Source organism: Chaetodon auriga, chromosome 7 (assembly GCF_051107435.1).
Source record: "Chaetodon auriga isolate fChaAug3 chromosome 7, fChaAug3.hap1, whole genome shotgun sequence".
NCBI lineage: Eukaryota > Metazoa > Chordata > Actinopteri > Chaetodontiformes > Chaetodontidae > Chaetodon > Chaetodon auriga.
In genome coordinates this window covers 25,857,903-25,872,061 of record NC_135080.1, presented here as the reverse complement: position 1 = coordinate 25,872,061, position 14,159 = coordinate 25,857,903, and the positions used below count along the sequence as shown (strand labels likewise).

General features: G+C 41.3%; 1 protein-coding gene across 3 annotated transcripts in view; it reads left to right on the top strand.

Moving 5' to 3' along the window:
• The window catches only part of bcas3 (BCAS3 microtubule associated cell migration factor), a 332,868-nt gene that overhangs the window by 87,400 nt on the left and 231,309 nt on the right, over positions 1 to 14,159 (top strand). For all 3 annotated transcript variants that reach the window (XM_076734875.1, XM_076734874.1, XM_076734877.1), the window contains exon 16: positions 9,826 to 9,976. In XM_076734875.1, the coding sequence (XP_076590990.1) occupies positions 9,826 to 9,976 (151 nt within the window). The remainder of the gene's footprint in view (positions 1 to 9,825; positions 9,977 to 14,159) is intronic.

Genomic DNA, 14,159 nt, shown 5'->3' with positions numbered 1-14,159 from the left:
TGTCAATCAATCAGCATTAGACCAGGGTCATTTTTTAAAGGCGAAATCAAATCAGATCTCTGTGGGAGCACAGTGTGTGTGTCTTCTGATACGGTGTGTCGCACACGAGGGCTGTGTGATTATTAAAGCAGATGAAAGAAGACGGGCTGTTGTTCTGAAATAATAAACAAAATACCTCCGTTAGAAAAGAGTGGTGTGAACTCTGCATTAACTGCAGGAAAATCACCGTTTGTCCTGAGCGTCTTCATCAGCGCAGGACGCCTGTGACAGCGGTGCGGACGTCTCACCGTCTCCTCTCTTATTGTCTCCTCTCCTTCAGACCACAGGGTTAAAAAAGCAGAAGCATTCAGATCCAGACAAAGTGACGGAGGCAGCCAGTCCCCCCTCTGACCGGGGAGGTCGGATCTGCAGGCGTCTTCTCATTTAGTTGCCAGCAGACTCTGATCTGTTTGTTATCACATGCAACGTCTTTTAAAAAGGAAGAGATCCCAAGTTCAAATATACGCTATAAATATATTATTTTATACAGACAATATGCATTTTTTTGTGTTGTGTTGCAGTGAAAGAAAAGTCTTTTCTCCTTGATGATGGTCTCTGGTCTCTTTGGGGACATCATCTCATTTTAGGTCCAAATCCAAATAGTGCCTTGTAGTGTAATTTTTTCACCTTTGCAGATAATTTATATCTAAAAAAGCACTTTTGCCATCCAAAAACACTTAAATATATGTCGAAGATCAACTCGAAAGCAGTTATTTGCAATTTTTATTATGAACATCAGCCAAATCCAGTATTGCTCTACTCTTTTGTCATATGTTGAAAACATTTCTCTCCTCACCCACGTTCGTCAAAGCAATCAATAAAACCCCAAATTCTTATTTTACGCCTCACATTTTGCACAGTGTTGTATTTAGGCTGCAAAATTAAGTCACAAAGTGTTCATCTCCTGATCATCAATTTTTTTCTTTCATCATCCACATGAGCAAATCAATGAACTAATGAACCCAAATCTACATTTTTTGGCAGACAAAAATGTGAATAAACAATCGTATAACCAATTATTCCATATCTGAGACATTTTAGCATTAGTTTCTAATTTTGAAAGTTTTAAGTTCCCACCGTCACGTTCACGAGAGAAAACTGTCAAGAACAATCTAGTGACAGTACAGTCAACACACATGCACACACACACACACACACACACACACACACACTGTTCTTGCATCCTCCTCACACCACCCCTTACCCTCTCCCTCTTTCCCAAACATCCAATCATTGGCCATAACCCGTCCCTCTTTACTCTGAGGTACTAGCTCCTTGACCCAAATCAGATGATAGCCACACACACACACGCTCTTGTACGCACTTGTGTACACACACACACACACACACACACACACACACACACACACACACACACGGTTGGAGTGTGAGTGTCATCTGATCCAGTCGAGCTGTCTGACCCCCTCCCAGCTCCCTTTGCTGGTGACTCAGTCCTGTCTGATGAAGCCTTGTAAATACTGACATGCTGTAAACTTGTAGATCTGATTTCAGGGTGCTGCTTGTGTGTGAGTGTGTGTGTGTGTGTTTTCATGTTTGCACGCGTCCCTTTAACCTGATTGTTTTCTTATGATTGCGTTTGATTGTTTGTCTGAAGAGCGCACATGTGTTTTTGCATGCAGACATGTTCTGCTTCTGTGCTGCTGAAGTTTTTTTTCCTCTTCATCGCAGCACAAACTCCTCACAGCTCCCAACACGTTGGCCTTATACAGCATGCTACAGACTTCAAAATGCCACTTTTCTTCCTTTTTCTTAGCTATCAAGTTTTATGACGAAATAAGAAAAATGTTGTCCTGGGAATTTTTTCTTTTCACTCTTGTCGAGTGTCTTTTTTTTTTTTTTTTTTTTTTTTTTTCAGTTGCCTGACATGAGAAACGTCAATAAAAACACAAAATGTTCAAAAAATGTTCCCAAATAGGGCCGTTAATAAAACCTCCCCGTTAGCTTGCGGTTTGGGAGCGGGGGACCGGGCAGGAAGCCATTTTCACACAGGCCGGCCTGACCTCGACTCTTAGCTCCGACTGAAAATAGCAGACGAGCAAGATCGGCGTACAAAGAGAGAAGAGAGGGGGGGAAAGGGAAAAGTGAGGAGATAGATCCCTCCGCCACAATGTTACCTGAGAGAGAAAGAAAAAAGGAAGGAGAAGGAAAAAAAAAAAGGCCTGATGGCTTTTCCACCAGTCTTCCGATTCCTTTGCAAAACAATAAATCTTGTGAAGTTTATTTTCTTTGCAGCATCTGTGTTTTATAAGGGCTCTTTTAATTTGTTTTTACTCCGTCCAGTGGGGGATCCCCGCTCCTTCTTCTTTTTTTTCCTCCCCCCTTTGTGTTCAACCCTGTTTAGCCTTCCCCTCTGTCTATCTCTCTCTCTTCTCCTCCCTTCTGTTTTTTCTTCTCTTTCCTCCCCCTGTGGAAGTGAGTGTTTTAATAATGATACTTTGGGGAATTGGGATGGTCGAAGAAACCAGCTTTCTCCTCCTGCATAGAGAGACTACAGGCTCTCTTCTTCCTCTCTACTTTAATCCCTCCCCCCTGTAACATGTCTGGGAAACTTCAAGGAGTGAATGGTAGAAAGGGGATAGACTGATATCGGTCTGCCGATATTGGTTATTATCAAAGAACCATGGCACTGGTGATTTTATTAGACGTGTGCATTTTTCAGTTAAAAAGACGCTTTTCAGTGCCAATATGAAGACAATATTTTTGAAGATACATTTGTACGGGGAATTTAAGTTTGAACCCTTTTTTGAATCCAACAAAATATTTGACACTAATAGACAGACACTAAATCTAAAAACACTGTCGTCTAAGACTCCCTGATTTAAATCGTTGAATTTAACCAGATCGCAGAAAAAAAAAAAGCATGTTTCACACTGGTCCATCTGTCTGTTTCAGTAGGGTTGAAATGTAATGATATGAAAAGAGAGGAGTGTGTTCAGTTCTCCCACAGGGTGCGTCAATAATGGATTTGAAAACTTATTTGGCAGCTGAGTGAGTGTTTATAACCATGACCTCGAGGGATTCTTGTTCCTACGTCTCACTAGTTTTTATTTATTAGACTATAGAATTTTGCTGTCTGTTTTATGATGCCAGAAAATGGTCAAATTTAAGTTTTGACTCTCATTTAGTATCTGCTGCTCGCATGTATGGACAGTTTTTTTTAGAGGACATTCACACTGTAAGCCACAGGGGTGAGCCGTCTGGAAAATATTCTCCATCCTGATCAAAGTAGCAGTATCTAATGTAATATAATAATGTAAAAATAACCAAACTGCCTCATCCAGTGTATGAAATACCTCACATGTCAAAGCACTTCATCACATTGATGTAGAAAATCCTAGAAAAATCAAGTAATGTTTGGAACCACAGTGTTTAAAGGTGTTAAAGGAGGAGCTACCAATTGATAAAATTTCTGCTAGCTGACATGTGTATCATCTCACTTACGTATCGTCATACGCCCAGGGAGACGGTTGGTGTGGTGATTCCAGGTTACTGGTTCTATTTCCCCTCTTTTGTGTTGCACTGCAAAGGGAAAAGATGACTGAAAACATTTTGATAGACTGATGTAGCCTGAGAAGAATCTCTTTGATGATTAAAAATGGACTTTTTTTTTGCTTTGTTGAACAGATTTTTATATTTTGCTTATGAGATTTTATTAAAGGTGAGACATGACATGCATGATCTGTCCATGTATTTCATTTAAATTGAATTTTAATTTTGCTGCAGTCTTTACATCAGTGTGATAATACTCAGTACTCAGTTCAGACCTACTATGACTGCTGTCGTGACTGTCATGATTTTGCGTCGGGGCTTATATGTCTGAAAGGGCAAAACATAAACAAGCAACAAAATCATCGTTTGATACAGGACACACTTGACGCTATGAGCATCTTCTGGTCAGTGCAGGCAGTGACATCCGCTCACTGTGTGATGGAGGTTAGTTAGCACAGTCCACGTTTTAGTGGCACATGTTTGACCAGTCGAGAATAAACACTGTAACTGAGTAATGACTTTACGGAGCAGACAGACTCTGCACACTTTCAAGTATGAAAAAATGAAGCCAAGCTTTCAGTCCTTAGACCATCTTGAGGTTAGAGGTATTTGACCTACAAAGATCTCAGCACCATATTGTTTCAATGAATCATTTTTCATTTTAAGAGCAGTGTGAACAGTATGTGGGAGTTTTTTCTGTCTCCACACATTTGACCAGAGAAATCATCCCACCGTGAGAGAGGGTTGCTCAACACCTTCAGAGCTGGCACTTTTTACACCCTGTGTGATTACGTTCTAATCCCTTTTGAGCTTGTATGTTCTTGTTGGTGTGTTTATTTATGAAACCCTGTTCTAAAACCTGCCTTACCCGGTCTTACCCAGCCTTTAATCCCTAACAGAGGTTTCAGTGCCTGATTATGATCCATGATCCAAATGCTGCTGCAGAGAGTTTGCACTCAGACAAGAATTCAGTTCTGTCCAGCACATTGATCAGCAAAGTTTTTATTACATACTACAACCCTTGGCATGCACAAAGAGGTTTTGCTTGTTTGGCCATGAAAATAGGAAGCAAGAAAAAAATAGCAGCTTTAATCCAAAAATATAAAGTCTAGTCACGACCATAAAAGTATTCCCCTGCTGGGACATTGTTGCTTTTTTCTTGTCTTCCATACTCTGCCTCCTGTTTCTCAACCCCTCTGTTTCACAGCTGTAATATCATCTTCAGGTCCAAGGTCTCTTATTCCAAGAGCATCACTCAACCTACCGAACCTGCTGCCTCCTAACACTACACTACCCTGAGTTTTTTTTTTTTTTTTTTCTCCTTTGACTGAAATATCCTCTCTGGCAGAACAATTCAAATAAGACACAGTGTTTGTGTGGACACACACACATTCTTCGGAGCTTGTCCTGTCGCACGACGGCTTCTCATTGGAAGCCTTTTGCTTGTATTGGATGCAAATTGGGTATTAAAAGAGTTGAGAGAAACATGAGATAGCGTGACACAGGGCAGCTGAGGAGAGAGAAAGAGCGCGAAGGATAGAGAGAGAGGCTTAATGCGAGAATAGAATGCAAATGCTGTTGAGACAGGGAGGGATGGATGGACGGATGGATGGAGGAGACCTGGATGGATGGTTGGATTAAGGGAGAAAGAGAGACGAGAGTCAGGTGACAGTGTGACTTTTTGGCAGGGTCGGAGTTTTTCTCTCGACAACGGCGACGGAGCTGGATTTGCATTGATAGATCTTCTTTCCATGGGGATGTCATGTATCAGTGCTTGGGCACATCACGCCCCGGTCATTAATCAAATCATGGCCTCCGTCTAGAGCTCCATCTGTCTGCCAGACGCCTCTCATGTGTCTACCTCGCTCTCCCACTCTCTCTCTCTCTCTCTCTCTCTCTCTCTCTCTCTCTCTCTCTCTCTCTCTCTCTCTCTCTCTCCTTCTTTTTGTGGTAGCCTCGGTCAGCCTTTTTCCTCTCTGGCCTCCTCTGTACCTTTTTCTGTACAGACTCTCAGTTTGGTATTAGAAGTAATACTCAAGATACCAGCAGTAGCTGAGAACATTCAACAAATCTGGAGTTAAATTTCAACAGGCAATTTGATAAGATGATGATGATGAAACCAAAACTTCAATATCAGTAGTAGTTTCAAGCAGTATTAGTAGAGATGCTGTCAGTAGAACATGATGAGCCCTTTAATATTCTGACTGGATTTTGTGCTCTGAGGTTTTTGATGTGTCTTTGGCTCCAACCTGAACATGATCAGTAATGTGTGAACAATATAAATCTCAAGTCTTTAAGTTCTGAGTCAATTCTAAGAGTAAATATCAGTTTACCCACAAATACAAAAATATGCATACACACTCTTCGTAAAATTTGCACATAGTTCTGTTCAATAAATTTTAATCTTTGTGAAATTGAGGACACGTTTACAGGCCTAATTTCCACTCCCACTGTCAGCCACAGGTGGATGTAGACGCACACTTATTCAGTGTGTTTGCATACTGTGTCTGCTCCACTGCTCTCTCTATGAAAACAACAGCAGAGAAGTACCATTTCACAGAATTGCATTGGCTGAAGTGTTTTAGCAGTGCCAAACAAGCCATCCTGACCAATCACAGCACAGGAAGTGACAACCATTGTGTTTACCAGAAGTTTCTTAGTCATTGTGTTTTACGCTAGTCTGAAGTATGCATGAGGTGCCCACCTTGTGTCGAGACAATCCTGTTTTTAAAATACCAATTTATGTGATAGGAATAGATTTGCCTGGTTTTCTGTATTTATATGTAGTTAAATCATCGACACTTTCAATAAAATTTCTATTAGTTTGTTCCTTGTCAGGTTAAAAATCACTTTTTGAATTTTGTGTGTATGTTTTTGGTATTCTTTTTAGTTATTGCGACTAAATTATCACTAACCCACATTTCAGTGTGTATTTCTACAACCCTGATTCCACAGAAGCTGGGATGCTGTGTAAAATATAGATAAAACACAATGTGATAAGTAATGTAATCCTTTACATATGTTCAATTGAAAACTGTACAAAGACAACAGATTTCATGTTTTATCTCATCAACTTCATTAATTTTTGGAAATATCTGCTTTTACTGAATTTGATCTATTTTTCAAACAAGTTGTATCAGGAGCAAGTAAAGACTGGGAAAGTTGTGGAATGCTCCAAAAACACCTGTTTGGAACATTCCACAGGGAAACAGGTTCATTAGTAACAGGTGATAGGGTCATGATTGGGTATGAAAGGGGCATCCTGAAAGGCTCAGTTGTTCACAGGCAAGGATGGAGTGAGGTTCATCACTTTGTGAACACATGATTGGATAAAGGAGATTAATACATGGACTGAGGAACACTCTGCAAACACCTTTGTCTGTAAACACAGTTCATTTACAATGTCTCAACTCTTTTGGAATCAGGGTTATATTTCTAATGTACCAATATAAGATTTGGTTGACTAAATGACACAAAAATGCGAGTGACAAGATAAAAACACAAATGAGCCTAATATTTCCTCCTGGTTCTGAAATATGTGTATAGTCCTACAGTGAGACGGGGAGAGTCAGGGTGTTTGGTCATTTCTCATGGAAGAACATCGGGCAATTTACAAAAACTGTTTTCACAGCATGCAGTCCAAAGGTTCCATTCATTAAATTTTGCACTGTAGAAGCCAAACCTCATCTTGATCGATGACCCTCACTCCCCAATACTTTAACTCATTCTGTCTGCAACTCCCCACCACATACACACCTACACAAACATGCACCGCCCACACACCCCTGCTGTCCGTCTCCCCAGGTCCTTTCATGTATCATCTTCTGCCAGTGCGTAGTCTCTGACACGTTCCACACTAAGTTGTCATCGCTGCGGCCTATGAGAATTTAGGGCTCCTTGAGTCACAGCATGGTCTGACAGTTTGACAGTGATCACCTCCCCCACCTCAGTCCAGCCACACCTGTTCTATAATCCACAGCAAGGCTTATTTTTAAGGGCGTGGGATGACAGCAAATAATGCAGTAGGGTAAAAGTGAAATGTCCCTTTTGGATGAGGTAAATTCATCAACACCCCCCTCCCCCCAGTCCTCACCCTCCACTCTGAGCTGAAGCACCATTATGGCTTTTCAGGCTGCTTCCTGTACAGATTTATTTTCCTCGTCTGCCCCTTCCCCTCGATACAAAAGGTGACTGGCCGGGCTCTGGGGGTGTAGCACTTTTGAGATGTGAAGAGCTTTCAGGAGCTGCTCTGGTGCAGACCTCTGTTAGTCTGACCAGGAGAGGAACAGGAGGAAATGAAGGACACGTTTGTGTAATGGTCTCCTCTCCCCATCTGAAGGTCACGCAGCATTGTTGACCAGCGGAGGTCTAAAGACAGGCCTTTGGAGGACCACAAAGCAGAGGTTTGGCAGGACTAATGAAACTCAGAGCTACATGTTAATGATCTAAAAGACTGGACCAAAACACTCAGCAGTCCCTTTCCGCTCTCATTCAGCCTCCTCTTGATCGCTCCTTCCAAATAATGACAAGGCACTCTCCTCCTCTACTTTTATTGTAACCTTTGATGTCCGCCTTGTTTTCTTTGTCTCCCTGTCCCCCCTCCACCCTTTTCATTGCTTTATGTTACGCGGCTGTCACTCATCTATTAAGGCAACAAATGGGACAAGGAAAACATTCAAAGAGCGTATTGTGGTGCACCCACAGGTTTGCTCTTTATTTCTTTTGAAAGCACTTGAACTTGGAATTTTCCATGGGCCGTCCATTGAATCAGCAGGATACGTTTTTTTGTTGTCGCTATTGTCATAGGATTACAAACATATTTGTTTTATAATCCGCATTTCTGATCCCCTATAGTGAAACATTATTTTGGAACTGTTTGTATGTGACTGTGTCTTTTCTCATTGTATTAAAGGGTCATCGTAGAAACCCATGTTGTTACACTTACCTCTAGTGGTTTGTCGGCATGCACATAGTTTTCTATTGTCCAGAGATAAGCTCGCCTGAGGTTTGTGCCTCCAGCCCAGTACAATGGAGGTAAAACGAACAGTGTTTGTGATGGTCACAGCGTTAATAAAATGACACTTAAAAGATGCAACAACCCCGTTTCTTTCCAGAAACAGCATCCACAAAACACACGCTCACCAGATTTTAAACTGATCGTTGATTATTGCTGATTCCAGCTACAAGCCTTAGGTAATGAAGTTGTCTAAATGTAGCTTCTGGTGGAAGCAAGAAATTTAATCTGTCATAAGACACAACTTTTACTGACCAGGATGCTGTCCGCCGTCATCTTTGTCCTGGTCTCAGAGCTTCAGAAAAACATGGCTTTGTATATAGAACTTTTCTCGATACAGATATTATCTCTGTGCCTTGCAAACAGATAGTCTTGAAATGTATTATCCAGTAAGATGGAGGCCAACTGTATGTGTTAAGTTAAATAGTAAGTGAACTAGAGGCTTCTCTCCTGATGCAGCTGGTTAAGGTCATTAGACCTTGAAGAAGCCCTTTGACATGGCCTGATTATGTTTGGCTGGAACTGCACTGGATATGTGAGATGAGATGTGTTTCTTAGAATCATCTGTGTGTGTGTGTGTGTATGTGTGTGTGTGTGTGTGGAACCAGTGTGCAGGGCCTGTTGATTGGCCTTGATTAACAGACTGCCAGGCACTAGAAGCCGAGCTCGAGCCTTTGTAATGTAGCATCTTGAGCTAGTTATTTCCAATCATTCCACAGGAGGCCTTGAACCCAGCCTTGTGTTGTTTGTGTGTGTGTGTGTGTGTGTGTGTGTGTGTGTGTGTGTGTGTGTTGGGGGTTGGTAGAAACAAAATATAATGCACAATATTCAAAGAAGGCTTTTTTACTTTGAGGGAAAGGTGTTTTAGTTGTGTAAACAAGGCTCTCTGGTGTTCTGCTGAATGCCTAGTCTGCAATTCAAAGTGAATGAATGGAAAAATGGAAAAAGTGAATTTTTCATCAAAGTGAAACTGAGCAATGTTGAGAACTAGTGTCTGTAGAGACCACTGAGCTGAAGGAACGACTAAGCAATGAAAAATAGTGTATAAAAGGTTGTGCCAGTGTTCACAGTGTGATTCTCACTATTCTGTGACCACTACTGATGTATTGGTGTGTTGTATTACCGTCTGTTGATATACTCCAAATGTATGATTCAGATCTCTGAATCCATGAGGGGATTTCTCTTACCCTGCTGTCCAGGGAACATCCAGCACTACTCACTGAAAACAATTTTAATAATCTTGTACATCTGTGTGTTTCCAGTCAAGCTGAGCAGCCAGGACTCGTACAACAACTTCACCAATAACAACATGGGGAACCCGCGGCTGTCCCCGCTGCCCAGCCTCACTGTGGTGCTGCCGCTGGCTCAGATCAAACAGCCCATGACCCTGGGCACCATCACAAAACGCACTGGGTAGGTAGCACACACACAAACACACCTCAGCCTTTATTCTCCACAGGAAGTCCAGGTTATGAAACACATGTGTAACACAGCTACAGTATGAAGCCACAGAATCCGTGCTTTAATGGGACATTTCGCCGCCATGGTTTCTCTGTCCTGTTTCTTTAGTCGCTTATCAGACATAACACTTCACTTTAACCCCATCTTTAAACACGTAATAAATGATTTAGAACACACTATAATGTGACTGTTGGCAGAGAGATGGATATTTGTAAGTGTTTACTGACGTGTTTGTCGGTGATCATAACTTCTATAAAGTGTATAAACAGTGAATGATTGATAATACTGTAGAATACAGCCGTAATCATGTGATTACACACTGTAACAAATCTGTACAGTTTGTCAGAAAGCATTTTTAACTCTTTATTTACACATACAAAACATTCACAGGCAGGTTCAAACTTTGTCTGAATGGACTCGAGGCCCATGAAGACACCCTGAGCTGGAGGGTTCATTCTTCAGCTGATGTGAATAGAAACAGGAAGATTAAACAAAAAAAAAAAATTAACTCAAAGGCCACTTACCAGATTTCCTCCGTCAGCTGATGGAGTTTGATCACGTCTCATGGAGAGTGAAGTGTTTATGAATAATTAACACATATAATGAAAATAAATGCTACTATATATCTCATATTTATTTTAAATGTTCACATTTTCACATGTTAACCACTGTCTTTTATTGTATTTTCATTCATTTTAACACACCAGTTCAGACACTTCACAGTAGGAGTAGTTACAATCTGTCTTAAAGCTTTGTGTTATGGACCATTTATTAGCTGTTTATTAACAGAATACAGACACTAAATATGTGTCACATAAAGAGTTTCCTCAATTTAGTTGTGTGAAAATGTAACTGAAAGTAGAGACCTAACAAAATATACATTTCAGTATGCACAACATATTAGGATTCCTGCCTTAAGCTCTCTGGAGAACTAAGGCAAGTTACATGAATTTGAAACTTTCAGATTGAGAAATTAGACTCATAGCTTTTCAGTCATTATGGTCAATTTCAAGAATTCCATTTTATTAAAAAAAAAAGAGAGAGAGAGAGAGAGAAAAGTACAACTGAAACCTCCAACATATTCTACCTCCAGAGGGGGTGGGTTTAAATGGATTATAGACAACCTCACAAACGCTGATAATTTACAGTGTGGCAGGAAAATTTCAATCCCGCTGCATTACATCTTAGCTTCAGTCAGAGATTCACTGTCTTTATACTTGAATCGCATTGTAAAAACACTGCAGTGTGTCAACACTGGCCTTGCGTAGGCCAAAGCTTTTCCTCTCACACATCCAGCTGATGCTCATGGACGTCTTTTCTCTCAGGCCACCGCCTTTTTTTTGCATAGGGTAATGAACCACAACATACATGGGAACTTGTTCTGTGGGCTGTTTGGAAAACAGATAAAACACATCATGCATATCAAGAATAGAAATCAAATATTTAAAATCCCACTCATGTCACAGTAAATGCAGTTTAACCCTGTGAGCCTGAGCACTGACACACGGTTTTTAAAGTAAGCTAGCTCGGCTCTCGTGCACCTCTAGCCCATTTTTTTCCACCTGGATCTTGGCCATGCATTGAAATCATGTAGTTTTAAGACCATCAGTAACTGCAGGCCTTTGCTAAGTGCATTTACATACAGTACAGGTGGCTCCACAAATATGGGCAGATTTTAATATTTTCATTTAAATGTAATTTTCATGCCCTGTTTGAATAGGAAATGCTATAATGATTCAGACAGATGGTGAGGGATTTATTTTCCTGTGATATTTGATAAGTGAGCTTTGAGAATGACAATAGAGACCTGATCCTGTGGTCAACGTAAACAACATCAGGCCATTTTCCAACTCATTAAGATGACCTGCAAAGTTCATTTGGTTTGTAAAATGTATGATTGCTTATAGGCTCTGTGGTGTCCTGCTTCGGTATATTTATGACGATGTCCTGGTCCTGGTGGTTTGCATTTGGTTCAGCAGTTGTGATATTTAATGTCGTACAATGCAGGGTTCTCAAAATGGGTCTGAATTTAAGCAAAATTGCTTTATGACAAGATTACATTCACACGCTGTGCCAGTGGTATGAAATGGGATACACTAATCCTTGTCTGTATCAAAGCAATACATGATCAGATAGAGTACAAATTGAATGTTTGCGCTTTATTTTGTAGCTCGTTTTTATCTGCTATCTTAATATGCTCACTCCAGATCTCCAGATCTTGCCAGAGTGTGTTGCTGAGACAGAGACAGGTCTCCAGCAAAATTCATTTTCACCTGATTTGTCTGTCTGAGAAAAGCCATTTCAGAGTCAGAATGTTCGGAAGATATGCGGCTTGGGTTGAACGTGACAGAGGGGGCAGAATAATCAGTTTGTGCTCACGTTCACGTTGGAGTGAACAGACTCAGGACCTGCTGCTGGTCTCCTGAAGGGGCAGGGCAGTGACAGCCATGTGACAGGAAATGTCTCGTTTCTCAACTGTCTCTGATTGAAGGCCTTAAAAATATGAAGATGTCCCAGTTCATGTTGTACAGAATGAGAGGCTTCAGTTTGCTGCTCACTGATAAATATCATTTGCTGTGCTCAGTGAAAAAAGGCACTTGTCTTTTTGTTTTGTAATCTGTGATATCTTCTTTTTTTTTTCCAGCTGTTTTTATTTATTTGGTTGAATTGTGTCTCTATTTTGATGTTTCTCATTTTTTTCTTCATCCTGTACAACATACATCATTGATTTTATTTTTCTTGATTTTTCTCTTCCATCTAAATCACTCATTGCTACAAAGATTTCTTTCTTTCTTTCTTTCTTTCTTTCTTTCTTTCTTTCTTTCTTTCTTTCTTTCTTTCTCTTTGGTAGCAACCTAATAAACTGTAGTTTCATTTTAAGAAAACTAAATGTTTTCCTAAAATTGCTGCACTGTAGTTTTTAACAAATGTTACTCCCACAGGACAAAATAGTACCTCAGTTGGGAAGTAATTTCAGTTGTGAAATTAATCCACAGTTAGGGCTCTTTTAGCCATTTGGGGCAGAGGGACAAGTCAAAATAAACTGCAGTGTGTGTGTTCAGCCAGTGCAGCAATGTGTCCCACTGATGTGTTTTTAGTAGTTTCTGGACAGCAGTGGAGATCTGCTGCATAGAGGAATAAGATGTATCATTGTATGTACATTAAACAATACAAGAAAAATGATCCTTAACCGGCAAACCATCTCAATGTGGAAGAATTCTACAGATATTCCACATTTTTCACCCATTATACTCTCGTCATGAAATACCTCTAACAGCTGTATTGGCTCTTTAGGACTTTATCAGGCCTGGTAGGCTGCCTTAGTTCTCCTTCGTCCATCCATCCAGTCCAGAGGAGGTGTCAGTATTAATGGATCAGGACATGCAGCTGTGCAGCCTGCTCCTGCATGCACACGGCTGCACCAATTCACCCAAAACACACACACACACACACACACACACACACACAGAGTGAAGCAGCAGGTTTGGCCCCTAGAGTGGGGGCTGATATCATATGCTTTCACGCTGTACTTGCACAGGAGTGCCCAGGCACCATCTGTCTGTCTGTGCAGCCAGTCCTCTGTGTGTGTGTGTGTGTGTGAGTGTGAGTGTGAGCGTGAGCGTGAGCGTGAGCGTGAGTGTGAGGGAAAGAAAGAGAGAGAGAGGAGCGTCCGGCAGCTGTATTTACACCTGTATGAGCAGATCCCTGTTGGCAGGGCAGCAGAGGAACACACCAGCTGCTTAACCTACATTCCCTACCAGACTGGCTTTGTGTGCACTGTGCCGAGACACACACACACACACGCAGATAGACATGATGGAGCTTTTACGCCTTTTGTGGGACCAGGCCAATGCCTGGGATACCTTCATAGACCCTGGCATGTCTGCAGACCACCAATGTGCAAAATGCTGCAGTTTGTCTTCAGTTACCTCACATCGACATCAAAGACACGACAATGATTTTATCTGCATCCTCCTGATGACCTCCTCCAGACGAGGCCAGGTTAGGGAGTGGAGGTGCGCGGCCAAGCTTCTGCTAGTCCTCAAAGTCTCCCTAGAGTCCCAAACAGGGAGAGGAGTGTTGACTCTGACCTGACCTCTTGTTTCCTGTTGGCCAAGTTTGGCAGAAGGACGGC